The sequence below is a fragment of the Cynoglossus semilaevis genome, chromosome 13 (assembly GCF_000523025.1).
Source record: "Cynoglossus semilaevis isolate Cse_v1.0 chromosome 13, Cse_v1.0, whole genome shotgun sequence".
NCBI lineage: Eukaryota > Metazoa > Chordata > Actinopteri > Pleuronectiformes > Cynoglossidae > Cynoglossus > Cynoglossus semilaevis.
Window position 1 is genome coordinate 12,783,680 of NC_024319.1, and position 24,768 is coordinate 12,808,447.

Genomic DNA, 24,768 nt, shown 5'->3' on the forward strand with positions numbered 1-24,768 from the left:
TTTTTCAAAAGTTTTTCAGTTTATGGGGAGCCAAAGCATATTTATTTAATTAGGTTTTCTAGGTCTTGGTTTGTCATTACAAATATTTTGTTCCGCCAAACAATTTTGTGGTTTTCATATCATGACATGAATTGCTGATAGGAGACACAAACTTGGAGATATGCCCAACATGCATAGTTGCAAAGTTTCACATCTGTCCATCTTAATACTTCAACTCTGTGTTTGGAAAATGTTGCGAATAATGATTAAGGGCCTTGAAATTTTTGTAAGTGTATTATTTTACAGACAGTTGTCTATTATTATTTTTCATTTTATGGGGTGAATGAGGGGCCTAAAATCTTAAGGTTAAAAGAGGGCAGGAGACACCTCAGAATGAAAGGAAAAATGAACATCACTGTACTGGAACTGGATATGATCTGTGTGACCATGTGATTTAGACAAATGCTTCTCAACTAGTATTTGGGACAAACCATCGTCCCACAATAAAACACTGAGGCACAGATCAAGGGGAATTATCAACTTTTCAGATTTATTGGATAAAAAGATGAAGCAGTTTAGACCTGAGAATGGTCTTTTTTTTTTTTTTTAACCATTCAGTTTTGATGGCTTCATGCTTTCACATGCCAACGCCTTGCTGCACAAAACAATTTTTGTATTCTTTAGTCCTCAATATAAGAAAATCCAAATTTTTGCCTTGGCAATGGCAACTGAAGGCTGCAAGCCACTGAAAACTAGTCCCAAGGATGGGTTGCGAATTATCAGTTGAGAATCTCTGACTTAGAGGTTCCATCTTCCTCCAGGAAGTGTGGTAAGAACCTAGACTGTGGAATCTGAGGGATTCTGGTCCTCAGACGTACTACACTCTGGTAAAGTGTCCTTGAAATTCAGCTGTTGAGAATTCTTTGTCGACTCTGAGGAGTATGAAGTGTGACTGGGTGTTGACACGGTGCTGAGCACGGCATCTGTCAGTTCACAGCTTTGATAGGGTGAAGTACTCCATAGCTGTGGCCCCAGTAATTTCCATTATGCAGATCTTTTCCATCATGCAGATGAGATGTTAATGAAGCTCCTCACTGCTCATACCCTTTAACTCAGCGCTCGGCTCCACACATCTGTTATCTGAAGTGTCAGGGTCGAGCCAACAGTTTGACAAGGCTCTGACCTGGTGACTTCTCTCTTCCACAGACGACCGCCCGCCAAAAGGATCAATTACATCAAGCAGGGGTGCCTGGCACCGTTCCGTTGCCCGTGGCAACAGCTGGCCGAGGAGTGGGAGCTCATCACAAGGGAAGGAAGAGAGGAAAGGAAAAGAGACGACCAGAGTGGAACCACAACGCACTCAGACACAGCTGTGGAAGAAAAGACAACACATATAAACATCAGTGAAACCAAACCACCGAGCTGCTTCACTGTTCTGAGGTTAGTCCAGCTGATACAGGGCTTCAGCAGGTATTTAACTGATTTTTATCCACAAAGATGGTACAGGTAATATTTATATATATTTATATGATTTATATATATATATATATATATATATATATATATAAAGCGTGAGTCTAAACATAATGCAAAAGAATAGCCAACAATTGGACAAAAACTAAGGTTCAGACCTACACATTTGAATCACACTGCTAATGATGTTCACACTTTTGACATTTAGCAGCGTGCACCTTTTAGTAGCTTTGATCTTCCATCACCACCTCTTGTATATTTTTTTTATTTGCACAGATTTCAGTGAAGCTTGTCACAAGCCTGATATATAGTATTCCTCTCACCGACCTCCATTTTATCATAATGTCCCTGAAGAGAATCCCCAGAGTACATCCAGCTGCAAATTGCTGCAATACATCAGATAGATTAGTGGAAGCGAAGAACTGCATCTGTTCACACCAGACGATGATTTGAGTGATGGCTGGCTGTACATGGGAAGATTGGCTTTATTTTCATCCTGCGTTTTTGATTGCGGCATCAAAAATGATTTGTCAGCAAGTGTTTATGTCTTAGGTCACCTAATAGAGCCCTTGAAAATAGTTCTGCAGGATGTTGAAGGAACAGAAATGACACTTTTCAACATACTGTCCTGTTGCTGAGGACAGAGGTGAATAAAAAAAGAGAATAAGATTCTATATTGCCATCACAAAAGAAAGGTGAAAAGGCTTTGAAGAAACTGATTGACATTTGACACCTGGAGCTTTTCTAATAGAAGCTTTTTTTACTTTTACACGTACAGGATCTGTAGAATAATTGTATTCAGTCTGTTATCAAAAAGATCCCTGGGTAATAGATGTTGGACCTTATATTTTTTTTTACCTGTGATCAAAAATACCAAATGCTGTGCAAGAAGAACTTGCACACCACTGTGTAATTGTACTGTTGTTGTTGTGAAGAGACATTTTATGTTGCATAGCATTTGTAATGTTTTTTGAGCATGTTAGAACGCTGCCTTATAGTAAGGAAAGACAATGCTATCAACTTCAGTTCCATTTAAATTTGGTTTATTTTTCCATCAAGGAACAGGAAGTCTCTCAAGCTTCTCTCTGGTTGGTGTAAACCCACTACGTCCAAAGGTCAGAGGTTGTGCCGCATCAACCAAGCGCCACCTCTGGACCATACAGCTGCACGATCGTTCCTCACACCGAACGAGATGAGTCTGGCCTGGGTGCGCTTTTCCTTGCTTTTCAAAGGTAATCCTGAACTCCATGCCATGGTCTGTGTGCCCCTGGCGGAGGATCTGAAACTGCTGAGGAACAAATCCGATATCAACTGCCCCCAGGAGCCAGTGCACAAAAACCACTTCAAAACTAGAACCAAGAACAAAAAGAAGGGCTCTAAAAAAACACCTGCATCGTCCTTGTCCTCTGACAAGACTGTGGAGAAGGAGTCGGAACTTCCCTCCACCTCTGAACCGAACCTCTCTGCTGCTGAAGACCCACCGACGTCCTCTGACCTTGTCTTTGGACTGTGGCCTGACCCCCTGCCGAGCATCACCTCTCACTGCTCCAGGGTGACTCTAGGCTGGGTCACACAGGGTGACTTCTCCCTGTCCGCAGGCGGTGGGGAAGCTCTGGGCTTTGTCAGTGTGACAGCTCTGGTTCACACCCTCCTCAGTCAGCCCTCAGAACACAGAGGATTGGTGCTGCTGCGAAACCCCTCATCCCTGCATTACCACTTTGCAAAAATTAACATAGAGGTTTGAGTAAAGCATATGATGTTGAACAGCATCAAATGATTCAAATGGTAATTACAGAAAGAAATTGAATCGTGTGTTAATGTTACTGCTTATGTGCAATTATTTTTGCCATATGCTCCATTACCAGATCTCTGTGCCTTGTAATTGCTTTTAGTGAAATGTGCCATGGTCTACATGACAGTGTTGGCTGGAAACCTAATGATGTGTCAGAGGAACAACTACCATCTACCAGGTGTCAGAATTGGAAAGAATTTTTAGTTTTGTATATTATACTCTGGCTATTTTGAACTGAATAAGACTTTTTTCACTTTTACTTTTTAATTTGAAAACCAGAGGATTGTTCTCCTTATTTTCAATCTTATGTCACAGGGCTGGTAATAATTTATAGCTTGTTGTGCTTCCCTTTTCTATACAGGCCCAAATATGCTAAGACTATTTATGTTAGTGGAGTAATTAAGTCAACAACTGGGTCTGAGTTTCAGAAATGTCAGTTTAACAATGGCGCAACCCTAAAACGGTTTTGTTTGAACACAAGTGAATAAAGCCCCGCACTTGACAGAATGCTGTTTGTGTGTAATTACTGTCAGTTTCACCTGGGTAAAAGCCACAGCAGCAGCTCTTTGGAACACTCTGTAATTTAACCTCTAAACTTTCTCACTTGTGAACTGCACACTGACACTTCAGCATTTATAGTTACACAGGCAGAAGCAGCGGTTCTCCACCTATCCCATAATGTGTAGGTGGAAGATAGGAAAAGATTGTTGCTTAGCAACACTAAAGTTTGGTCGAAGTTGAGTCTGTAGTCTGTGGTTGGTTTGAGGTGAAGCTGAAAGCACAAGCTGTGTTTGAGTGGTTTTTCAAGACATTTCCTTCAAGTCCTTGGGAGATTTTTCTGGATGTCGAGTCTGTGGCAAACAGATTTTTCATCTACAGAGAATGTAAAGAGTCTCATTTACAAATTGTTGTTGCAAATGTATGAAAAATAACCATGAAGAGTTTTAATCCATGATTGTGTGGGTAAAATGGGATGGGGTTTTCAGTGTAGACTTTTTTGTAGAAGTAGTAGCACTTGTTCTGTCTGTGACAGTCCTCAGCCATTTTAATATTACTCAAAATACAAAAATTAGTCCACTTCCTAAAAAGTGCTATAAAGAATCTACTTTTAGTTTACATGTTAAATGGCACCAGTGTACTTGTCTTTTCCATGAAAGCCTAGTATTGTTTGTGAAACAGATTGAATTACTGATCCCTGCAACGCAGCAATAAATATAGAAATATAATCCTTATTCTGAAAAAATGGTTCCTCAAATAGCTGGGTAACTGGGAACACAAAGTCAGGCTTGGTGAGCAAGGATGGGTTTTCGCTGCAAATTAAATCTCATCTGCTGCTTGGAGTTATCCCTGCACTTTTAATGATGGTCTCAGAGCAGGTGCTTGTCCTTGTCCTTTCAGGTCGTATATTTAACTCTTCACAAATGTAACACCTACTAGTGTTGCCACTGTCCTTTGTTTTAGTGCACTTATTCTTTTGGCTGCAATTCCAACTCTGTCAGTTCTGTACTTTGTTTAATGTTGCAATAATCCCCTTCATCTTCCTCTTCTTCTGCACCCTGGCAGCTCCATCTCTAGCATCTGTTGTTCAACCTGTTAGCCATCTCCCCTTAGTATATGACCAAAACATGCATGGATTTGTTTTATGTCCAAACTACTCAAGCTGTTTCATTTAAAAAAACAAAACATAACTCAGACTCATTACCTTTGCCACCTACAGTTAGTCGTTAGTCGGAACAACTTTCTTCTGCATGACGTTTGTCTGACTATGGTAAAATATACCTTTTTTATTTAATTCAACTCTTGTACTCTGTACTGCCTCAAATGGTGCTCTGTCGCCCCTGTTTCTCTGCCATTAGAGGGCAGTAGTGCACTTTTCTTTGAATAATGACATAAAACCCTTGAGACCATTGACATTTCAGGTTTTGCCCTGGTTTATTGACACAGTATCACACAGACCACTGTTTTTTCTTCTCGGTGGATAAATACATTTCATGTGTTTTATTTACAGCTTCATGTCACAGCGGCCTGTGGTTGAAGGTGTAGGCTGCTGCTCGTAAAAGGTCTGAGAAGTGCTCTCTTTTCCTGAGGTGCTTTATCTCATTTAGAGTGGCATCTCTCCTACGTGTCATTGATTACCCTGCTGGAAGTGCTGTTAGCACAAGATAAACAGAGAAGAGCCAAGCACCCTTCTGCCAATTGTGGCAAAAATAATTTAACAAATTGGCCATTGACACTGGTTGGAGCTGCTGCCTAACATTTATGGCTATAAATAGAGCTACATTTAAGTACCCAGCGAGTGGTATGCACACACAAATCTGTCTAAATTACAGTCCCAACAGATGGAGTGGATCCTATGAATCCTCTGGTTGGCCAGCTCTGCTGCACATGAATTTGGCTGCCAGGGATTCATATGTGGAAGTCTTTGCCTCAGGCTGCACTTTTTCTGTGTGCCTTTTCCCTGTGAACACAGACGGGCACAGACCATTAGAGAAACTCTGCCGAGAGACACAAACACCAGCAGACATTTAAATCCAGGGTCAGAGCTGCCAATACTCAGTGGTTTTACTTGTGCTTAAATAGGTTAGCACCCAGATGGATTTAGCAGAGGTGTGGGGAATGTTAGCTTTTAAATACATAATAATTTACCCCTTGAACTTAAAATAAGGGCTTATCTTTTCGTGATGCTATTTGGTAGTCAGATGACAGTTGAACATTAGCCAAAAAAGTAACAATATATTCCTTACTTTATGTTAACAGAGTAATGGCTCAAAGTTAGGTGGATTTATCAATTAATGTTGCAGAAACAGCTAAAATATTAATTAAATCATTTTAACTTGAATAATAAAATATTGAAAAGATATTGGGACACATGCAAAAATGAGTTGACCAGACAGGAGAAAACCAATAGTTGGACGACAAAATGCTAGATGTTGCAAAACAGGTGTAACATTGGCGAAGTGGCTTGATTTTGTCCCCCAGATGATGTAAGACAATGGTAAATGGAACAATGGTCTAGCAATTAACAGAATCTTACCAGGGATCCTGTCCATTGAGATAAAATTGGAATCTTCTTGTTTTTTCTTTGGCCTGTTACGTGCTATCAGGAAAACTCCAAGAAAAGACAGCAGACATCTGAAATCAGAAGGGTTTAATGAAATTAAAGTAAATAAAACTTTTTTATTTTTTATTAATATCTGTTTTTTTGCCATATTCTTGTACATACCCCAACAGAAACATAAAAATGTTGAGTAAAGCCAGGCCTTCAAACTCCTGGTAAAATACAATCCCTGTAAAATGAAAAGTCCATTAAAAGTCATTTTTGAGTAATAGTTGGACAAAAATTGATTTCTGTGTAAAGAAACCCAAATTATAACAAAGTGAGTAATTTCTCATCGAATTGGTAGTACTGGTATACAGTGTGTGGAGGCACCGCAGTCTTGATCCTGTTAAACTAGGATAGATGAATTTCTCTGTATATGATTTAAAACTAAAGAGCAAGACAAGTGTTGAAGCTGATGTCCGTTGTGGACATTTGAACTGCTGGAGAACTTTGTCTTATTAGTCTCCACTGAAGAAGCACTGGAAATTGCTGGAAATGACAACCTGTCTGTCGCGCCACCTCAATTTATCGGAGGAAATGAGTTTAGTCGTGTGAAGAGAGTTGGTATATTTTCCTTTCAACAGAGATATACATACAAATTAAACCTTAAGGGAGTTTATATTCTTTTTGTTTTTTTGTCGATATTGGCTACTTCACCAAAGAAAGTCTGACTTCTAAGTCTGACTTAAAATAAAAAGTGAGAAATAATTTACGGGGAGAAATTTTGAAGAGCAATTCTCAAGCTTTCTTATTCTAACCACTGGTGGTGCTTTTTCTGCCTCTAATGATACTGGGGAATTATGTATTTATTTATTTTCTGACTCAATTGGCAAATTAGTGGAGGGACTTAAAAACACTGCAGTTATGTACATGCACTGAGACTCCTGAGAAGTAAAGCAGGAATCAGAGGGAGAATATTAAAGTTACAAGCAGCCCTGCAGAGACCAGAGTGAACCAGCTGAACCAAATAACAGTGTGTATGTTTTCAAAATTAAACTGAAGAACAGGCTGTAGTGCTACCTCGTTGTACAGTGTGGTTTTGGATGATAAATAGGCTAAAAATCCAATAAGGATTGCATTTTACTCTGTGTATATTACATTTAACTAACCAGTGACGGTCTGTACTGCTGTATCTTAATGTTGATCAGACTGGTGGAACTTAGAGAGGGAGGTATTTTTAAAGTGTGGAAAATGTAAAATAAAAAAGAAGAAAGTATTTTAAAGATTAGACACAACATTCTAGACTGAAAAACAAATTCAATTTGTCACATTTTGAAAATGCAGCATATAACGACGGACTGACATAAAATATGGACAAACCTGCAAGAATGGCACTTGCTGTAAAAAAGACAAAGTTGATAGGAACCACCTCTGTGGCGTCAAACATTTTCATTGCCTGATTGAGAAATCTATAAAGAGAGAAGACGTGAAGGGCTGGTAATTGCAGTGACCTTGGTTACACATGAAGACACAAAGCAGACTGTTCATCTATGAAATAATATAATTGCTATTGTTTGAACTTTTTCTATACACTGCTTAGGTTTTGTCAGTAACCACAAAGCAAAGATGGAGAGTGAGGGAATTCAGTTCTTAAAAAGAGTGAAGGTTGATAGAAAACGTTGACTAACTTAATCTGGAAAGCACAGGAGGCGACCATGACGACAAGCATCACATAGAAGATTGGGTAGATGAGCTGCAGTTGGCTGGTTATTGACTCAGTGATCATCCCTGATACAGCTTTGACTGAGATGACAGTCAAGGAGGCTGCAGACACACAGACAGAGCACAAAAATGTAATACTCTTATACTTATTTGCCCCTATGGAATATGCTTTAAATACATTTAGAGTAATTAAAACAATTATCAAAAAATACGAGTATGATTTGGTTTATTTAAAGCTACTTCCATTTTATTCCATTCTTTTATAATTTTTAGATATTTTAAACCTATTGACTTAACGTTACACGAAATTATATTTATATATTTATTTTTAGACAGTCTTACATTTGAGAACGATTTTCAAAAACTTAAGAATGTCTTACATTTTTTTAGTCTTACATTTCAGAACGATTTTCAAAAACTTAAGAATGTCCTTTTGCTGTTTTTGGCTAAACCGTTAGCTTTACCATTACTTTGGTGACTTTTTAAGTTATATATTTTTATATCTATTCGTAATAAATGTTTTGTCAATTTGTAAGTAATTTGTGGTTTTAAATTGCCGTTACAATTTTCCCCAATTAATCTGACCAGCAGGTGGCAACGTAGCGCCGTTCACGTAACAGGAAAGGGGCGTAACAGACGCCAAATATCGGCTGCAAGTCCGCCACGTTGGATTTACTGCGCAGAAATGTTTGGACAAAGACACATGGTATGTCAAGTTTCCAATAACAATTTTGACACATTGATGTTAAGTGTGTGTACATACTGTGTATGTTTAATTGATTTTAAATAAGTGCTCATTTTAAATGGTATTTATTGAAACTCATTTAAATACAGTGAGAAATATCAGATGCATTGGTGACATTTTAACCTGAGTTTCTGTTCACTGTTTGCGAACCTGATTTGAACCTAAATGTAATTGTAAACACTTTATCCTTGCTGCTCTATGTTGATTTGTGGAGGAGGTTAATTATCTCTCACTGAATTATTTTGTACCATGCTCGACTTATTTTTCACAGAAATGTTAGCAGAGCAGGGGTGCATTTCTGTAGCCAGGCAACTAAATAAACTCAGCGTCAGCCTGAATATGGTTCCATCCATAGCACCTGCCCTCGAGCAGGCAGCCTCCACTTGTTCATACCCAGTAGGGCCACCAGCAACATCACAACCACAATGTGCTTGACATTCCTCCTCTTGTAGAGGTAGAGCAGGATGCAAAAGACCACGATCTCTATAAACTGTAGAGAAAAAAGAGTGGTTAAAAATGTTAATATTGATTCTATTTGACTGGGGAAAAAAAGGAAACCTGTGGTCAAAATAACTAGCTTTAATGTGTCTTTAAAGAGAACATATATTTAATGATATTAAAGTATCATTACCGGTAAGTAAAAAATAAAAATAAGGAAAGCCAGCAACTGTAGATATCGACTATTTTTCATTAATGAGTAAAAAAAAAATTAAGATTGGAATATTTTAGGCTGTATTCATTTGGTTCCTCACAGTTTATCAAACAGAAAAATGTAACATTGTCTGTGAGAAAACTTTCTTGGGGTAAATAAATCTTTTGAGAAATATGTTCACTCCCCATCATTTACATACCTTATGGGGCTGTTCACTCAGAGGTCGACTCCCTAAACGTCTGACTCCAAACCATTTGACAATACTAAGCCTCAGAGAACAGTAAGACGACAGTGATGAATATTTCCCTTTTGTCTGATTAATCACAACTGTATAGTCTGTCCCAAGTCTAATGTAAAGCCCTTCCCCTGCAGACTGATGAGTATTCACAATGCATTGCCACAAGTGGACACAGCATAGCCCTTTTCTACGCTATCAATCAGTGTAGCTCGCGGCAGCAGCAGCGGCAGCAGCAGGACTTTCTCAGTTTGAAAACGTGTCTGTCTCTGCTCCAGTTTCATTTTCTTTTGTTTTTCCTTTCGGTTGTTGTTGTTGAGTGGTTTTTATCAGCTCAGTAAATAGGTTTAAATTTGGGAGTAGGAAGGTGAATTATTGCTATAGAGTGGTGCCCTGCTCTGAATAATAACCAGGACACACTGATGAGCTGCTAGCTTTTATCCATGTAGTTTTATCTCAGTATTTTGGAATTATGTGGAAATAAATGGTTGTTTCAAAACAGTTTGTGTTTCATCTATAAGGAAACTTTATAGTTTAGACCCGGGTGAAGCTGCAATCGTTTGATTGTGGGGTGTTTTGTGTGTATATAAGGCTGGTGTTTAACTAAACAGACCCAGGGTTCACAATAGGACAGTAAATTGTTGGTTTGGTGTCACACCATGGGACTTCTCTAATGTAAAATATGTGCCAGTGTGTTGTACAATTATATAACATCCTTTAAAATTATGTTTTTTAAATTAATTTACCTTTCGATTTTATAAATCCTACGTTTACTTTGGCTTTGCATTTTTTAGGCTATTTTAACACTATATATATATATATATATATATATATATATATATAAAACACAATACAACTATAGGCTGTGGTTATTTCACTTCACAGCATTGCACTGTCACACAGTTTTAACATTGACTTTAGTGGTCACTGAATCAAGCTAAAAGATAAACCTCTCTTGCTCGACAATGTGAGACCTGCTAAAGAGAGTGTCTGATTTCTGGCTTTTGTTGTGTCAGTAAAATTGAGGTGTCAGGAAAAGAGAAAGGAGCTGAAAAGCAAGGGTGCAAGAGCAAAACACTGTAACACATTGTTGTGGATAAAATAGTAAATTCAGTTAAACACCAAAAAAAGAACCTCTGCCAGACTAATAAGTGACTGGGCCCTGGCTTTTCCTTCCTGGATAAACAGAGCTCAAGTTTCATTTTCCTAAGCAGCTGAAACAGCACATACTTGTGGCTTTAAAATATTTAGACACTTTAAACCATATTAGAATGAAATGGGAAATAAAGTATACAGTAGATAGACTCAGAAAGGATACTTACAATGTAGATCAGGAAGTGCCAGCTGACAACATAATACTGGACCAGATGGGCTGTGATGTGTGTGGATGTGTGAGGTGCAAAGGTCACCAGGAGGTACGTCCCTGTTATTGCCAGGGTGCCACCTGTGGAGAGAGTTAGAAAAAGGAGGGACACTTGTATAACAAATATTAAAAAGGCAGTGAAAACCGACCTCACGAGAATGTACAGGTTGCTTTCTGAACATGTAGTGTTAGACAGAGGGAAAGCATGTTATTTTGGGTTATACTGTATTTGGACCTTTTACATGTATTAAAATACTATGTAGAAGTGATTTACAGACCCTGTGCAGCAGAAAAACCAGCAGCGTTCTTAGTGATTTATCACATTATAAATGAAAAGATTTTAATATGTGGCAAGGGTTGTCATTTAGCCATTGCAAGACAATAAGAGAACTGGCAGAGATATGCAGATGACTTATCCAGGAAATCTGTGTGTAGCTGATATAAATTTGTGGTCGAGCAGTTTTAATTATCATCATCAGTGTACTGCACATATTGCAATCATCCCCACAATAGCTTTTCATAAACGGAGGTAATGAGATACAGTCAGTCTTCAGAAAAGATTATGCCTTTTCTCTGCATAAAAGATGCAGACTTTTCTCTGCCAAATTAAAATATGTTTCCTTTGACTAACTGTTTCTCTCCGAGTATCTCTTAAGTTGTGTCATTTGCGAATTTCGAGGTAATTCTTTGTAGGAAAAATCAGATAAGTGTAAAGATTGTTAAGCTTCTCAAAAGGCAAGATTCCTCACCAAAAATGTCTGAAGGTCGCAGAGTTTCCTTCAGGAATACCACCGATATGATGGCACTGGCTGGAAAATAAAAGAGGAAATCATTTGAACTACTGTGAAACACACAGATTACAGCCCCTACAGATTATATAAAATAATCCAAAAAGTAAGAAGAAACTCTGTAATTTATATTGCAGAATAACATTTTCAATAAAGCGACAATAAACCTAATTATCAGATGTAACACTGTAGCCTGAAGACGTCTAACTGAATTTCTGTAGGTGAAATGCTTACTAAGAACATCGCACATATTGCGTCTTGATATGCAGTGATATACAGTTACACTGTGCACTGAGTCATTCGTATTCACACTTACAGGAAACTTAATCAGGAAACAAAGACCTGCAGTAAAGTCAACAACAATGCAATAACAAGTAACTGTCAGTTAACTGTCAGCTAAGGCCAAAGATAACTGTATAAATGTTCTTACTTAAACAAGGAAATACTAGATAGGGGTTAGTTTAAAATAATTAACAAATTAAACAAGATTAATGCCAGTTAAGTTAAAAAAAGCATATCTTTAGTGAGAGTCTAGAAATACATAAATATAAATACCAAGATGCCCTGAAATACTGCAAATCCAGTGAATTGTTACGTACAGTATTGATAAAATAACCATGGAAATTCAAGATTCCTCTGCAGAGAATAAAAAGGAAAAGAAATTACCATCTTTTGGAGTGAAAATATTAAAATGTTGGCCCACATAAGCCAGGCTTTATATAGTTCTATCAATATACATCTACTATCAATCGTATATATCACCTAAATGCATTTACACAGTGATAGATATGTGGGGTTTATGCCGTGATGTGAAGATTAGCTTAGATTCTGTCACCTAGCTCAGAAAAATGAAGATGGTTAGGGTCTTATAACCCCGGCATCAAATTACAATACAACGCTATTCCATGCAGTTTTTCCACCAACCTATTCATCACTATCAATGTCAAAAGCTGAGGCGGTGTAAAGCAATCAGCATCACACGAGCTAAGCTCCAGATTAGTCTTTTTAATGTGCCGTGGGAAAGTGAGCCAAAGATGAGGGTGACAAATAAGCTGACAGCACATGAAAATAGATGGATAGAGTCACAGGCGGATCTGTATGATGATAAACAGGCCGACACAGATGGATGACGGCCACCCAGAAAAAAATGACTGCCGTGAGACAGAAAAACAAACAAGGAGAGGACAGATTGACCAGGAGACAAAACAAGTTTGCAGTGACTGCCCGCATGCCAGAAAGTGAAAAAGTGTTACCATTACGTTAAATGTTTTAACACTTAGCAGCCTTCTGGGCAGCATGCTAAACATCATTCTTAGATTGCTGGCCTGGCCATTCACAACTATCAAACAGGATCTGCAGAAACAAAGACAAACTGAGGGGTGTCTTAACTCTAAGGTGAGCAGATTCTATGCCAAATAGATTCTCAAAGGACTAAAAATTCCTTCATTAAGTATCAACATTTTGGGAGTAATTAAAACAAGTTGGACAGTAAACTTGACTAATAATCAGCAAGATTGATAGACATTTACTTAAGTTTAACTAAAAACAGTTAAAATTGGACTCAAACAAATAACTTAGTTGGGGTGTACAATTTGTATGTAATTTAAACAGGTTAGGAAATTAATAAATAGCAAAGACAAAACAAATATGAACCTAAAAAACTTTGGAATTGGAAAAAAAAATTGGATCAAATGTCAAACAGGATTGTTAGCATGTTAGGATTAAAGCTAAAGGTTAGCCTGTAAATAGTTTGAAGATATGCCTTGGGAAAAAAATCCTGTTTTTTTTTTTTACATTATTGTAAATATTGTTTTGCAATATGCCAAATATATATTTTTGAATGGATAAAACATAAGGATGTAAAACATTTTGGTCATATATTGGTTTGAAAAGGAAAGGCAGATAGTCCTGGGCTCGATTCCCAGAGGAACCACATATCCCTAAAGACTCATCCTGGTGGCAGCCTGTGTCACTTGCAAAGACTCACACTAAATTTCCCCATAGTGGGATGAAGTAGGGAATTATCATTATTATCTTTATTAAAAGATATAGTTGTGTAAATAATGCAAAACACATAAAACATTAAACAATACAGAAGAAATTGTTGTTTAACTAATTATTAATGTAAGCTAAAAATCTGTACCCATACAAATGATAATTTGCTTTATACACATTTATTTATGGAGGAAAAATCTATACACTGTAATGTATCTTGTTTGTTTCTGAAGAATAATTAATGTATTTTAAACACTTTTTGCATATGTTACAGTGAGTTTCTGTCTTTCCAAATCTTTGCCTTCTGTCAGGTGTCAGTCATGTTTGAAATCATTTCATTCATTCATCTCGTTCACAGCATTTTTTCCCCCTCTTCTTCAACTCACTCACTGTTTATATAATCAAGGTCTCCCGCTGTCTGCCCACCTCACCCCAAAAGGATGCACCAATGGAAAACTGGCAAAACTGCGTCACAGGAAGTGTGTGTGTGTATGTGCATCAGCCTGTCTTTTTTACACACCACTGCAGCCATGCATGCATGTTTGTGAATGTGTTCTTTTTTCTGTACAGCGAGTCACTGTGAGGTGAGAGGTGGAGTCATAATGGCAGACAGCAAGCTGCTCACATTGCCCTCTCAGCTCCTCTTATTAGCTGTGAGCATGACAGTCCATGTCACAGCTGCAGACATCTTCTTCTGCTTTACCTTCCTCTCACCTATTCATCTCTGGCTTCATTAATTCCTGCAAGGCTTTCCTACTACACACACACACACACACACACACTTAAGCTACATATTTTTATTGGCTACCCAGACTTAACACAAGCCTCATGCAGTTGGACATTTTCACGAGAGAAATAACAATAGTAAAATGGAAATGAGCACAGTAATTGTTAGGACCTGTTAGTAATGTCAATAGGTGAGCCCTAGACACGGTTACAGAGTACTCCAAGGATACTGCTATAGAAAGTACTGACGTAATAATGCGTTTTATTTAAATCCACTGCCTGGTATAACAAGTGCGACAACACGCAAAAACACAATGAACAACATCTGTGGTTTCGTCGCCTGCTTTATTCAAACAATTCATCCACTTATGAGATGTGACAGTGGGGAAATCATTTCAAGTGTTGGAGTAAGAGCTGCCATTAATATCCATGACTCAGCACCAGCTCCAGCACAGTGAGTGATGAGTGGCAGGGGGTTAAAAAAAAAGAACCTCTTCAATATTTAACCTGTGCTTAAAGTGTTTACCCTGAGCACCTGCCAGTTGTGGCAACCAGACTTTGTTTTGATTGGCTAATGAATCCTGCTCACTTCATGACAAATGTAAAACTGCCAGTTGAACTGGTCCCAAAACAAATTCACCCAAAAGAGCAGAAATGACTGTAAATAACCTTTGACGTTTGTGTTCTTTAAAAAACAAACTTAAACGCCTGCAGACTGCGCTGCTGTGCTGGTTATACGATTCTCACCAAAACAGTCGTAAATTTCTCTGCAAGTTAAAGACCGAGAAAATAAAAGCAGTTCTGTTCCTTCTTTCAGTAGTGTGATTGGGTTGTATCACTTGAAATGTAGAAGTGGCATGTCTCCTAAAGATGTAAAATGTTGTAAAATTTAAAACATAATATGGTGCTCTAAATGTTGATTTAGAGCACCATATTATCTTTGCTAATATATGTTCATCTTTAAACAAGCAACAATTAAAAAAAAAAACAATCAACAACCACGAAAATCCTCTCTGTCTTTTAGGAGAAAACATGCCACATATCTGAATCTTTGTTTAGAAATGTCAAGTATGGTTAATGACCCTGCCACTGTATTAGTTTCCCCTGGGACAATAATCTACTATTGGGTAAAAAAATGTAAAGTTATAAAATGTAAGTCAAAAGGCCAATGTTTGAGAGGATGTGAAGAAGTAAAAGCAGGATTTTTAGAGCAACACTCCTGCCTGCTATTCTCCAAAGACTGTATCTTTCCCTCCTGGCATGGATATTGTGTAAAGTGCTTAGCACGTACCTATGACAGATACACTGCCCAGTGGAGCGATGAGCGATGCAGGGGCGAAGCCATAGGCAGCAAAGTTTCCCAGTTCCCCAACACCCATGAGTACCACACCGGACCACCACACTGGGGAGGAGTAGTAGGGCTTGGTGTCACGCTGAGACTGACGCATGTGAGCATATTTCTGTGGTGAAAAGAATGGAAATGTTAAAATGTTACTATGGGATGGCTTTCAGTCAGTCAGACCCACCCAAACAGAAAGATGGCAATAATTTAAACAGACTAAGCCATAAATGGCCTCACAGTGACAGTAATACTCGTCATCAAAAATAGTGAATGATAAACAGAAGTGGAGGCATGACAGAACCTTGAGAAACACCACTGGTGACATGAGATAGGTTGAATTGATATGTTAATATGAAATTAACGTCTGTGACCGCAGAGATAAGATGTGAACCAGTCGACAACAGTGTCTTTGTTATCAACGGAAGCTGGACAGTGGAGAAGCATTTGATGACAGATTGTGTGGAAAGCTGGTGTTACATCAAGGAGAATGAGAATAGAAAGCAACCACAAGTCTGCTGCCATATGGAGATAATTAGTGACTTTCAGAAAGGCTGTTTCAGTGCTATGCAGAGAGTAAAAATGGAAGATTCAAATGTTTAATAGAGATTATTGTCAGCAAGATGATTGTCCTTGTGAAGAGAGTCTATTTTTCAAGGATTATGCGACAGATATGGGATTTTAGAAATTGGTGTGAAAGGCATCAAGCTTGTTTTTTTGAGTACTAATAGCAAACTTATACAGAGTTGGAACAGAACCAGCGGTGAGGGAGGAGTGTATGATATATACAGGATATGCAAGATGCAGCTTATTTCCATGAAAAACTTGAAATATGTTATTTTATTGGTTATTGAAATTTCATCTGACTTTCTTCTCGTCCAACAATATTTGCTTAAAAAACTGTATCAGATACAGTTTAATAATGTTTTTCTCACAGTTACTTGTGCCCTTAAAGGCATCGTTCTATATCAACAGACTCCACATTTGTCTGAGTCTTCCTGAATACCTGAGGGTGTAAGAGAATGTCAACAATTATAGATGTTAACTGAAGTGAAAGGTAATGATGTTAAAATATTATAAATATAATATGTTTTCCTTTGTTTAACATTGCAAATGTATTACATGGTTTAGATAATGGTTGAAAGTAGTAGTAAATTCAGTTTCTACAAATATATCTTACCTTCTTGAGTGTACACATTCCATACTTAAATAATGCAGATGGTTACCTGAATGTCTTAAATCAAGGGCCTAAGTTATTATTATTTTTTAATGGATTTGAGAAAGTATTGTTAAATGACTGTTTTGAGTTAGTCTGTTTTTAAAGAATGCCTAGTAGACCTATAATAATAAAAATGATAATAATAATAATAATCATTGGTTGAAGAATTAGGAGTGAAATGTCAAGGTCTAATATTACTAACTAAAGACTTTATTGGGATGAAAATTTGAAGGTCTCTCTGAATTATCTAGTCTGTCAAAACTCAGTGTAGCATCACTGAGTATGTGTGAAAAATGAGTTTTACATGTTCCTGTCGTTAGCTAAGCATCTGTTGTTGAGTTGGATCCCAGTGTTTTATACCTGTATGTTGAGTGAAATGCTGATGAGGACATTCCCACATATGGAGATGATGATTCCCAGGAGATAAGTCTGTCAACAGAAACGGTAAACAGACAGAACATTAGGCGACGCTCGACTTGTCACACAACAATTATAAACACCCCATAATACCCTGTGCAGGTTTTCCCTCCAGCTGTCAGCTGTCAGCTTTTACAAACCACAGAGACATACGTTGACTCTGTTCAGAGGCATCGGCCTGTGTACCATTCAGGATGTTAGCAGGGTTTTACAGCGCTATATGTGAAGAAGTTATAAGCTAAACTCTCACACATACACACATGCAGGTAAGAGCAACAAAAAGATAGTGGTGCATAAACAACAAACTCAGCATGTTAAGCAGCAGGGTGCAGGTTGTTTGAAACATGTTCTTTACAGAAACAAACATCCCAAACCCTTAACATACTTGGTTTGGTAATTTAACAGCAGTGTTAGTCAAACATTTGTGTTGAAGTCTGGTTTGCAAGCAGACATTGTGACCATGGCTGTTGACATACTTGCTGTATATCACAAATGCAACACCATAAAGTGCAATGGAAATGGTGCAGATCTGCCTGTTGTAAACAGTTGCTAGGATGGTGGTTGGTTTGAGCTGGTCTTTCCTATTATTTCAGTAGAAATAAAAAAAGGCTGAAACCTTATTTAAAAATATCTCTTGTAAACCAACTCTGTTTGATGTGATTCCCATTTCCTACAGAGAGCATTAGAAAATGGGAATCTTGGGGCTATAACTCGATTTTTAAATTAACTCCCTTCTAAATAAAGTTTGAGCTAAATATGTAAGAAAAAAGCTCTGTGTTAATTTGGATAAATTACTGCGACTGGTATCGTCATTAAAATCCTGAGATGACCTGATGCCTCCCCAAATGCCCATATATTAATATATCTTGCAAACACAAACCTCAACCCCTGTTCTACAGCCAGGAAGATATATGTTGCATCTGAATCTGCTAACCTATAAAATAGTCTTAAGCTGATAATGAAGGAATGATTTGTTCAGCCACATAAAAAAACATCTTAGGGGTAACTTTATGATAACTGGTGTGATGTATGACCGGGAGGTTGTGCTACTCTACTTAGAATTTAATCTTTTTTTAAACCTATATTTCACAAATATGCCAGTGGTTGTAGGTAGACAAAGTTTTACAAAGAAATACCATGGGGGTGTGATGTGAATTATGAAGTCCTCAGGACTGTAATTTACTGGGGAAAAAAGAGAGAGAAAAAAGCCTAGATCATCCTAGTGTTTATATCTGAACAGAAAATCATGGAAAGAGATGGAGGATGGTAAAAAATGTTAGAGAGGCACAGTGATGGAAACTGAAATGAGGATGAAAGCATAAGGTGTGAACTGGAGGAGGTGAGCAAAGGAGTACAGCATAGTACATTTCAGAGAACATGGAATAATGCAGTAGAAACAAAGGTGAAGAGAGAAAGCTCAGTGTGCTCTGGTTAGGTTTCCTGCTTTGAGCTATTCTGTGACATAAAGCTATTCTGTAAACAACTCCCAGGGTACTGGTGTTGACAATGACAATACACAGCACTGAGATCAAATGATAGCATAATGAATAAATATTTTTAAAATATTTTCTCTAAACAAAGCAGCTGATCATTATCACAAAATCCAGGGGTCGTCTGACACGTACTTAAAGAGGTGGAGCACTGAGACAGAATCTCTAACAGCAATTTTTCAAGTGGTCAGTTTTTGAGGATTTAATATGCCTGAACTGAGCAACTCAAAAAATAATCACAAAGTAGTTTAAATTAAGCTTTGAAGTTGTTAAATTAATCAGTAGACAATGGAAGAAGACATGTGACTTGATTTGCAACCACATGCAGTAAAATGTAAATAACAAAGGTATAGCAGTGTGTAGGTACAAGGAATGGTGTAAAAGAGAAGCAGAGAGGCAGGAGGGGCTACAGTGAGCGATGTCTGAAGCTCTGTAGTACTTCATGATCAAACAGATGGCCAGGTGTGATCTGTTCTCCTAACCAGGATCAATGGGCATGTCAAGCTTTAAAGTACAGTGAGCGAATCCCCTGCTGCCCTGCTGTTACTGAGCTCGTGAGGAGGCTGTTGGTTAATATGAATACGGCCAGGGGGCAGAGTAGGGAGTGTGTGAGTGCATGTCTGAGAAACAGAAACTGTAGAGCCTACACAGACTGATAGTTGATAATTCCACTCACCACAAATAGTGGATTAAGCCATTTTGAAGCCACTGAGTCTGGTCTAGGGATACATATATAATGTAATGATTTGGTTTATTTCCTTTAGTCAAATACTATGCTGTGCAGGCATAGCTAGCCTATTGAGAGATTAAGCAAAAGGAAGCAGGAGAAAGTGAGTGAAGGAGTTTTCCTGTGACAGGAAAAGCAAACAAAGCAGTGGAACTGGGTGAGGTGGATACAGTGGGAGTGTCACTGGATTGTGAGCAAACATTACACTCTGACTGAAGTAAAACAGGACCAAGACACGACATCCTCCATTATTCACTGTTCTAGGCACAATACTACAATGTAATTGTAAGTTAACGGTTCTGGTTTCACATATTGAAAACAATTTGTACGGTTCTGGTTTCACATATTGAAAACACATATGAAACGAAGCATTACAGCTGTATATATATTTTTTATTAGGGCTACATATTCAACCAAGCCTTTGCCTGGGTGATAGTGTTGAGGTTGGATTAGAATTTGTTGTGGATTAGGTTTGTTGTTCCGGATTACTTTGTGGTGGCTCCACATGGTTAACCATACTGTTGTTAGGTATTTCAAATATCAAGCTTCGATGGCTCACTGTAAAGTACTTCCAGGCCGTTAGCTCCGGCTTGTGAGTGTGAGCTTCCTCTCCTGATCTCAGACACAGATTGCATGTGCCAAGGGTCCACCAGCCAAACTGCCAATATGTGACCCGTGGCCAGTCAGCGGTCAGGGCTGATTGTGTCTGATTCTGATCATTAGCCAGTTCAATGTTTCATCACTAGTCCTCACTGATTGATGAATTTACTGAATTTAAAATATGTCTTTTTGAAAAAATGAAATGGGCTTCAGGGCTCAGACTGACAGCACCGATACTCTGCCTCCTCACAGTACGACACTGACCAGCAGACAGACAGTGTGGACTTTTGTGTTGACTGACAATGAGGATCTCTCATTTGGTATGGTCTGATCTCTGGATAAAACCCTTCACTTGCTGCCTAGGAGTGGTGGGTACTGATGAAAGAGAGAGACCAGGATGAACAGAGTGATGGAGAATATGTGCACATTTAGGTTAGTCTCATTTTTGGGAGGTTTAGCTGTAAGGTGATTTTTTACCATGACAGTTTTTATCATCTAAAACATTTGAAAAATAATTCTGATCAAGGGGCAAACCCTTAACTACAAATTATTATGGGCTATGAAGCTATTTAATGAAGAGTATTCAGGGAATCTTCAGTGAGAAGAGCATACTGTGCTCGCAATTACATTATTAATATAATGGTTTATTTTCCTGCAGCAAAAATGTACTTAGCAAATTACATGGCCCAATGCCCATTAGTCTTTCATTTCTTCTCAACAAGAAGTACATTTTGGCCTGGTGAAAGCAGGCAGAGTCACATGACTCATTCACTTTTGTCTATTGGGCTTGTTGAATAACCAATGCCACTGCTGTAGAAATCTAGTCAGTAGATAACCTACTAGGACTTTTCATTTGACTAAAATGACCTTCCTCCTCACCCTCTGTGCAAAGGAAAACAATTGTCTAACTCTATAACAGAAGTAGCCAAGTCTGTTGCAGAAGTATCTCTGCTCAATTGTTATTTTTAGCTGTGTACAGCTCTCCATCACCCACTTCTCTCACCTCTTTTAGAAACGAGTAGATCTACACACAACAGGGAGCTTAAAAACAGTTTAAGAAAGGTACAATGCAATTTTCCATCCTTAAATATTTTAAATGTTTTGCAGATCAACATAATGTCACATGATATTTGTGTCACTTACTGCAGGTTTTATGCACATCAGCCAAAAACAACAAGGGTTTGCTGTCATGTAATGTCATTCAAGTCAAGGTAGCAAATGCAAATATGCAAATATTTGAGGTTGAAAACTACATCGCAAAAGTGTAAAAAGTGGGAAAACAACCACTATTTTTGGCTATTATTTTGCAAGACAAATCAGTTAATCATTTGTTTTACTATGGTGCTCATCCAGCCTAGGGAAGCCGAGTTGTTAAAAATGCAAGCAACCATGAATGACAAGGTTAAATTATTTTAACCTCCTAACAACAGTTATCTTCCACTGAAGTTAAATTTGACAAAGAATCAAGGGCATCAGCTACAAACACAACTGTGATTATACTGTATAAATCCTATATAATCATATATAATAATCTTATAACACAATTCAAAATTCAAAAAGAACAAAGTTCATACATCACTGAAGCTGGAGAAGTTTTCTTTAGAAAGTATTTGTCCCTGTTATGCCAGCCCAGGTGTTTAATGCAAACTATACACTAGAACTTTCTTTTACTTCTAATAATCTTTGTACAGCCAATTAGAATAGCGCTGAACAAAGCCAGCAAGTTTAACTCTGGAGAGCAATTAGGTGTAAAACAGACACATATTGTCCCGTTGGATGTTGGGACGTTATCTGGGATGATGGGTAGCTTTGGACAGAGTGGGAGCTGGAACCATCAGCCAGCTGTTCAGGACTCTTACAGTAGATCTATTCTCTCACAGCCCACCCATGAGCCATTAGTCATTACCCACGCCTCTCATTCCTCCGTTTTCTTGCTCTCTCTGTCTCTGTGCCCCAGTGTCACAAAGACAAACTATGGTCTAAAGAGAGAGGGAAACACAGTGACAGGGAAAGATGAGCATGAGGAGAATGTGTCTCTGCAAATGAGTAGGAGGTTAGATGACTGACACTCACACTCTTGCAAGAGGCAAGAGTCAAAAAGTAGAAAATGTCCACTGCCATACGCACCAACGGACACACAGTGTCTCCACATTTACGTACAGATTTCAAGGGTGCGATGTACAGGGTTAAACATTTCCTAATAAAAGCCAGTATGACAGAGTGATTTAGATGCATTCACTTTAGAAAATAGTTGTGACAGGGTGCCAACAACCATACATCTCTGGGTTGCCTGGCTCCCACATCCACACATTGAGTGCTCATTACCCAAAAAGCATTAGAGTTGGAAGATACATTTTGTATTCTGAGATGTTTTTAGAGACTAACTCAATCTCGCCTTGGGTATTAGTGAGTAACATCCTGTTCCAGATAAGTGGAAAAAGAAGTTCCTAACAGCTTAATTAGACAAAAGGAGAGAAAAAACAAAGCTTCACTTCTGTACAGTTCAACTGATTACAACAACAGATTACAGCAAGAAAACATACTTTACTTTAATCAATTATTTCTTTTGCTATAACAACCCAAAGTTACCCATGGACCTACATGTGATGAAGTGTTGTGTGTAACAGGTGAGATCGTCTGTTGCTGCACATAGCCTACCAGCTTAAAGGTTCCACAAGTTATGCATTCATTAGTGGTCACTTCTATAAGCCTTTTTTGTACTAAGTAGTTTTTAAGACACTTCTGCATTCCTGGTGTTCACTAGTTACTCTGTCTTGATTGATTGTTCTCTGCAACCCTTTAAGTGGTTGGAGGGGGAAAATCCTGGTACATCATTGGTTACTGAAATACTAAGACTAAACTGTGTGAGACCAACAACCATTCCTTAAATGTTTAGCTTTCTTGGCATTTTAGTGCTTTGTTGTCTCTTAGTTACAATTAGTGTATAAGTCATCCATTCTGTTCAGTATTTGATGATTATTTGTAATACAATAATTAATATTAGTTTAGTTTAGTAATTTGTCTTCAATAACACATGGCCTATAGAGCACTGTCAGTAAAGCAAACAAAAATTGAGTACTCAAATATCAAGCTTGTGGCATAAGATCAGGTTTTAATTGATGTTTAACTTATTAAAAGATTAATTGTCCTGGGTAATCAATAGCTGGATTTGGAGTCCTATTTTAGACAAAATTAAATTATTTTGTGGTACATTTAAAATGATGCATTTAAATGTTTTACTGTTTTGTCTTTCAACCAATGGTTTACGAGGTTTAACGACGTTTGTGACGTTGAGTCACAATAGTAATCATTTAGAATGAAGTCTGCACATAACCTGAATACGTTCCGTATATTCCGCTTATAGGTATATAAATATCTGATATAATGTTAACACTTACATACCACTTAGCAAAATATTTTATTATATAAAACAAACAAACAAACAATTTACATGGTTTTGGCACATCATTTTGCATCAAACTTGACCATAATCCATAGGCTGTGTGAACGTTTCTTCCTCTCGTGTTTTTAAACTTTCATGTGACCCAAAACTTAAACAAACTTACCTGGAGAGGGTTTTCCAGGATCTCCGCCTTGTGAGCAGAAGGGAACCAGACAGACCAGGTGGAATTCTCCATATTTTTTTATTATCGTTAAATATAATAATCTAACTGGAAATTAATTTTAAAAACCCCCAACACTTTTACATTTTTCCACTCTTCCCCCAGTTCATCCCATTACCAGTTCATCGTTCCTATCGCTGCAGAGGAACTAAACAGGAAAAAGTTGTGACAGCACGCACTGCTGATCGGCAGTTAGTGATGACTTCAGAGCCCTCGGAAAATTTAATGTCGGTGTCAGACGAGCTTGTAAACGCCATCAGTAATCAAGGATTGCCCTTATGTTAATTAAACACTACCTGTTTTTTCATAAGTTCCATGTACTGTCAAACGTAGCGGTTAATTCAAAATGACGAATTGCTCCATTAATATTGTTATTTTCATCTCCAAGTTGTAAGGTTTCTGGCGAACGATATAACGATGAGTACGTAAACTTAACATTAGATAAAGTGTAAGTAGTTCAATTACGCTGGAAACATTGCGTTGTGTTCGAAGCTAAACGAGCATACGGGTATAAAGACGTTTTCAAATATTTGCTATATTGTAATTGAGAAATTTGTGCTGGTGTAAAACGTATTTTTAGATTTACACATAGGAAAAGCTCATAACAAGAATGTTGTTATGGTAAGGAGAACAACATTATTAGTCATTATTTAGTAACACATGTATTCAGGGTTTCGCATGTTTATTGAAATGTGTTACTTAAAAATGCTTTACTACTGCTTTTTTGTAGCCTTACAACCAAATGTATTCATATTTTTCAACATTTGCATTTTCCTCGAAATGGATATGACCCTGACGGTATATTTATCTATATTTTATACATTTGTTTGTATCTCATAATAC

The 24,768-nt window shown here is 37.8% G+C and overlaps 3 protein-coding genes across 8 annotated transcripts in view; 2 read left to right on the plus strand and 1 right to left on the minus strand.

The window, feature by feature from the left end:
* The window catches only part of pop1 (POP1 homolog, ribonuclease P/MRP subunit), a 9,124-nt gene extending 5,375 nt beyond the window's left edge, over window positions 1-3,749 (plus strand). The window contains exons 15-16 of the mRNA XM_008323728.3: window positions 1,186-1,419; window positions 2,512-3,749. Of these exons, the coding sequence (XP_008321950.1) occupies window positions 1,186-1,419; window positions 2,512-3,196 (919 nt within the window). The 3' untranslated portion in view covers window positions 3,197-3,749. The remainder of the gene's footprint in view (window positions 1-1,185; window positions 1,420-2,511) is intronic.
* Window positions 3,750-5,148: 1,399 nt separating this feature from the next.
* Window positions 5,149-24,241, minus strand: nipal2 (NIPA like domain containing 2). The gene is made up of 11 exons (XM_008323729.3): window positions 23,869-24,241; window positions 17,429-17,497; window positions 15,802-15,970; window positions 11,751-11,810; window positions 10,961-11,082; window positions 9,145-9,241; window positions 7,973-8,108; window positions 7,665-7,753; window positions 6,468-6,531; window positions 6,279-6,376; window positions 5,149-5,702 (listed from the first exon to the last, which is right to left on the minus strand). Exons 1-11 carry the CDS (start codon window positions 23,938-23,940, stop codon window positions 5,596-5,598), a joined length of 1,083 nt encoding a protein of 360 aa, XP_008321951.1. The 5' UTR covers window positions 23,941-24,241; the 3' UTR covers window positions 5,149-5,595.
* Window positions 8,387-24,768, plus strand: part of kcns2 (potassium voltage-gated channel modifier subfamily S member 2) — an 86,584-nt gene continuing 70,202 nt past the window's right edge. For all 6 annotated transcript variants that reach the window (XR_003051427.1, XR_003051428.1, XR_003051424.1 and 3 more), the window contains exon 1: window positions 8,387-8,712. The gene's annotated coding sequence lies outside the window, so the exon portion shown is untranslated. The remainder of the gene's footprint in view (window positions 8,713-24,768) is intronic.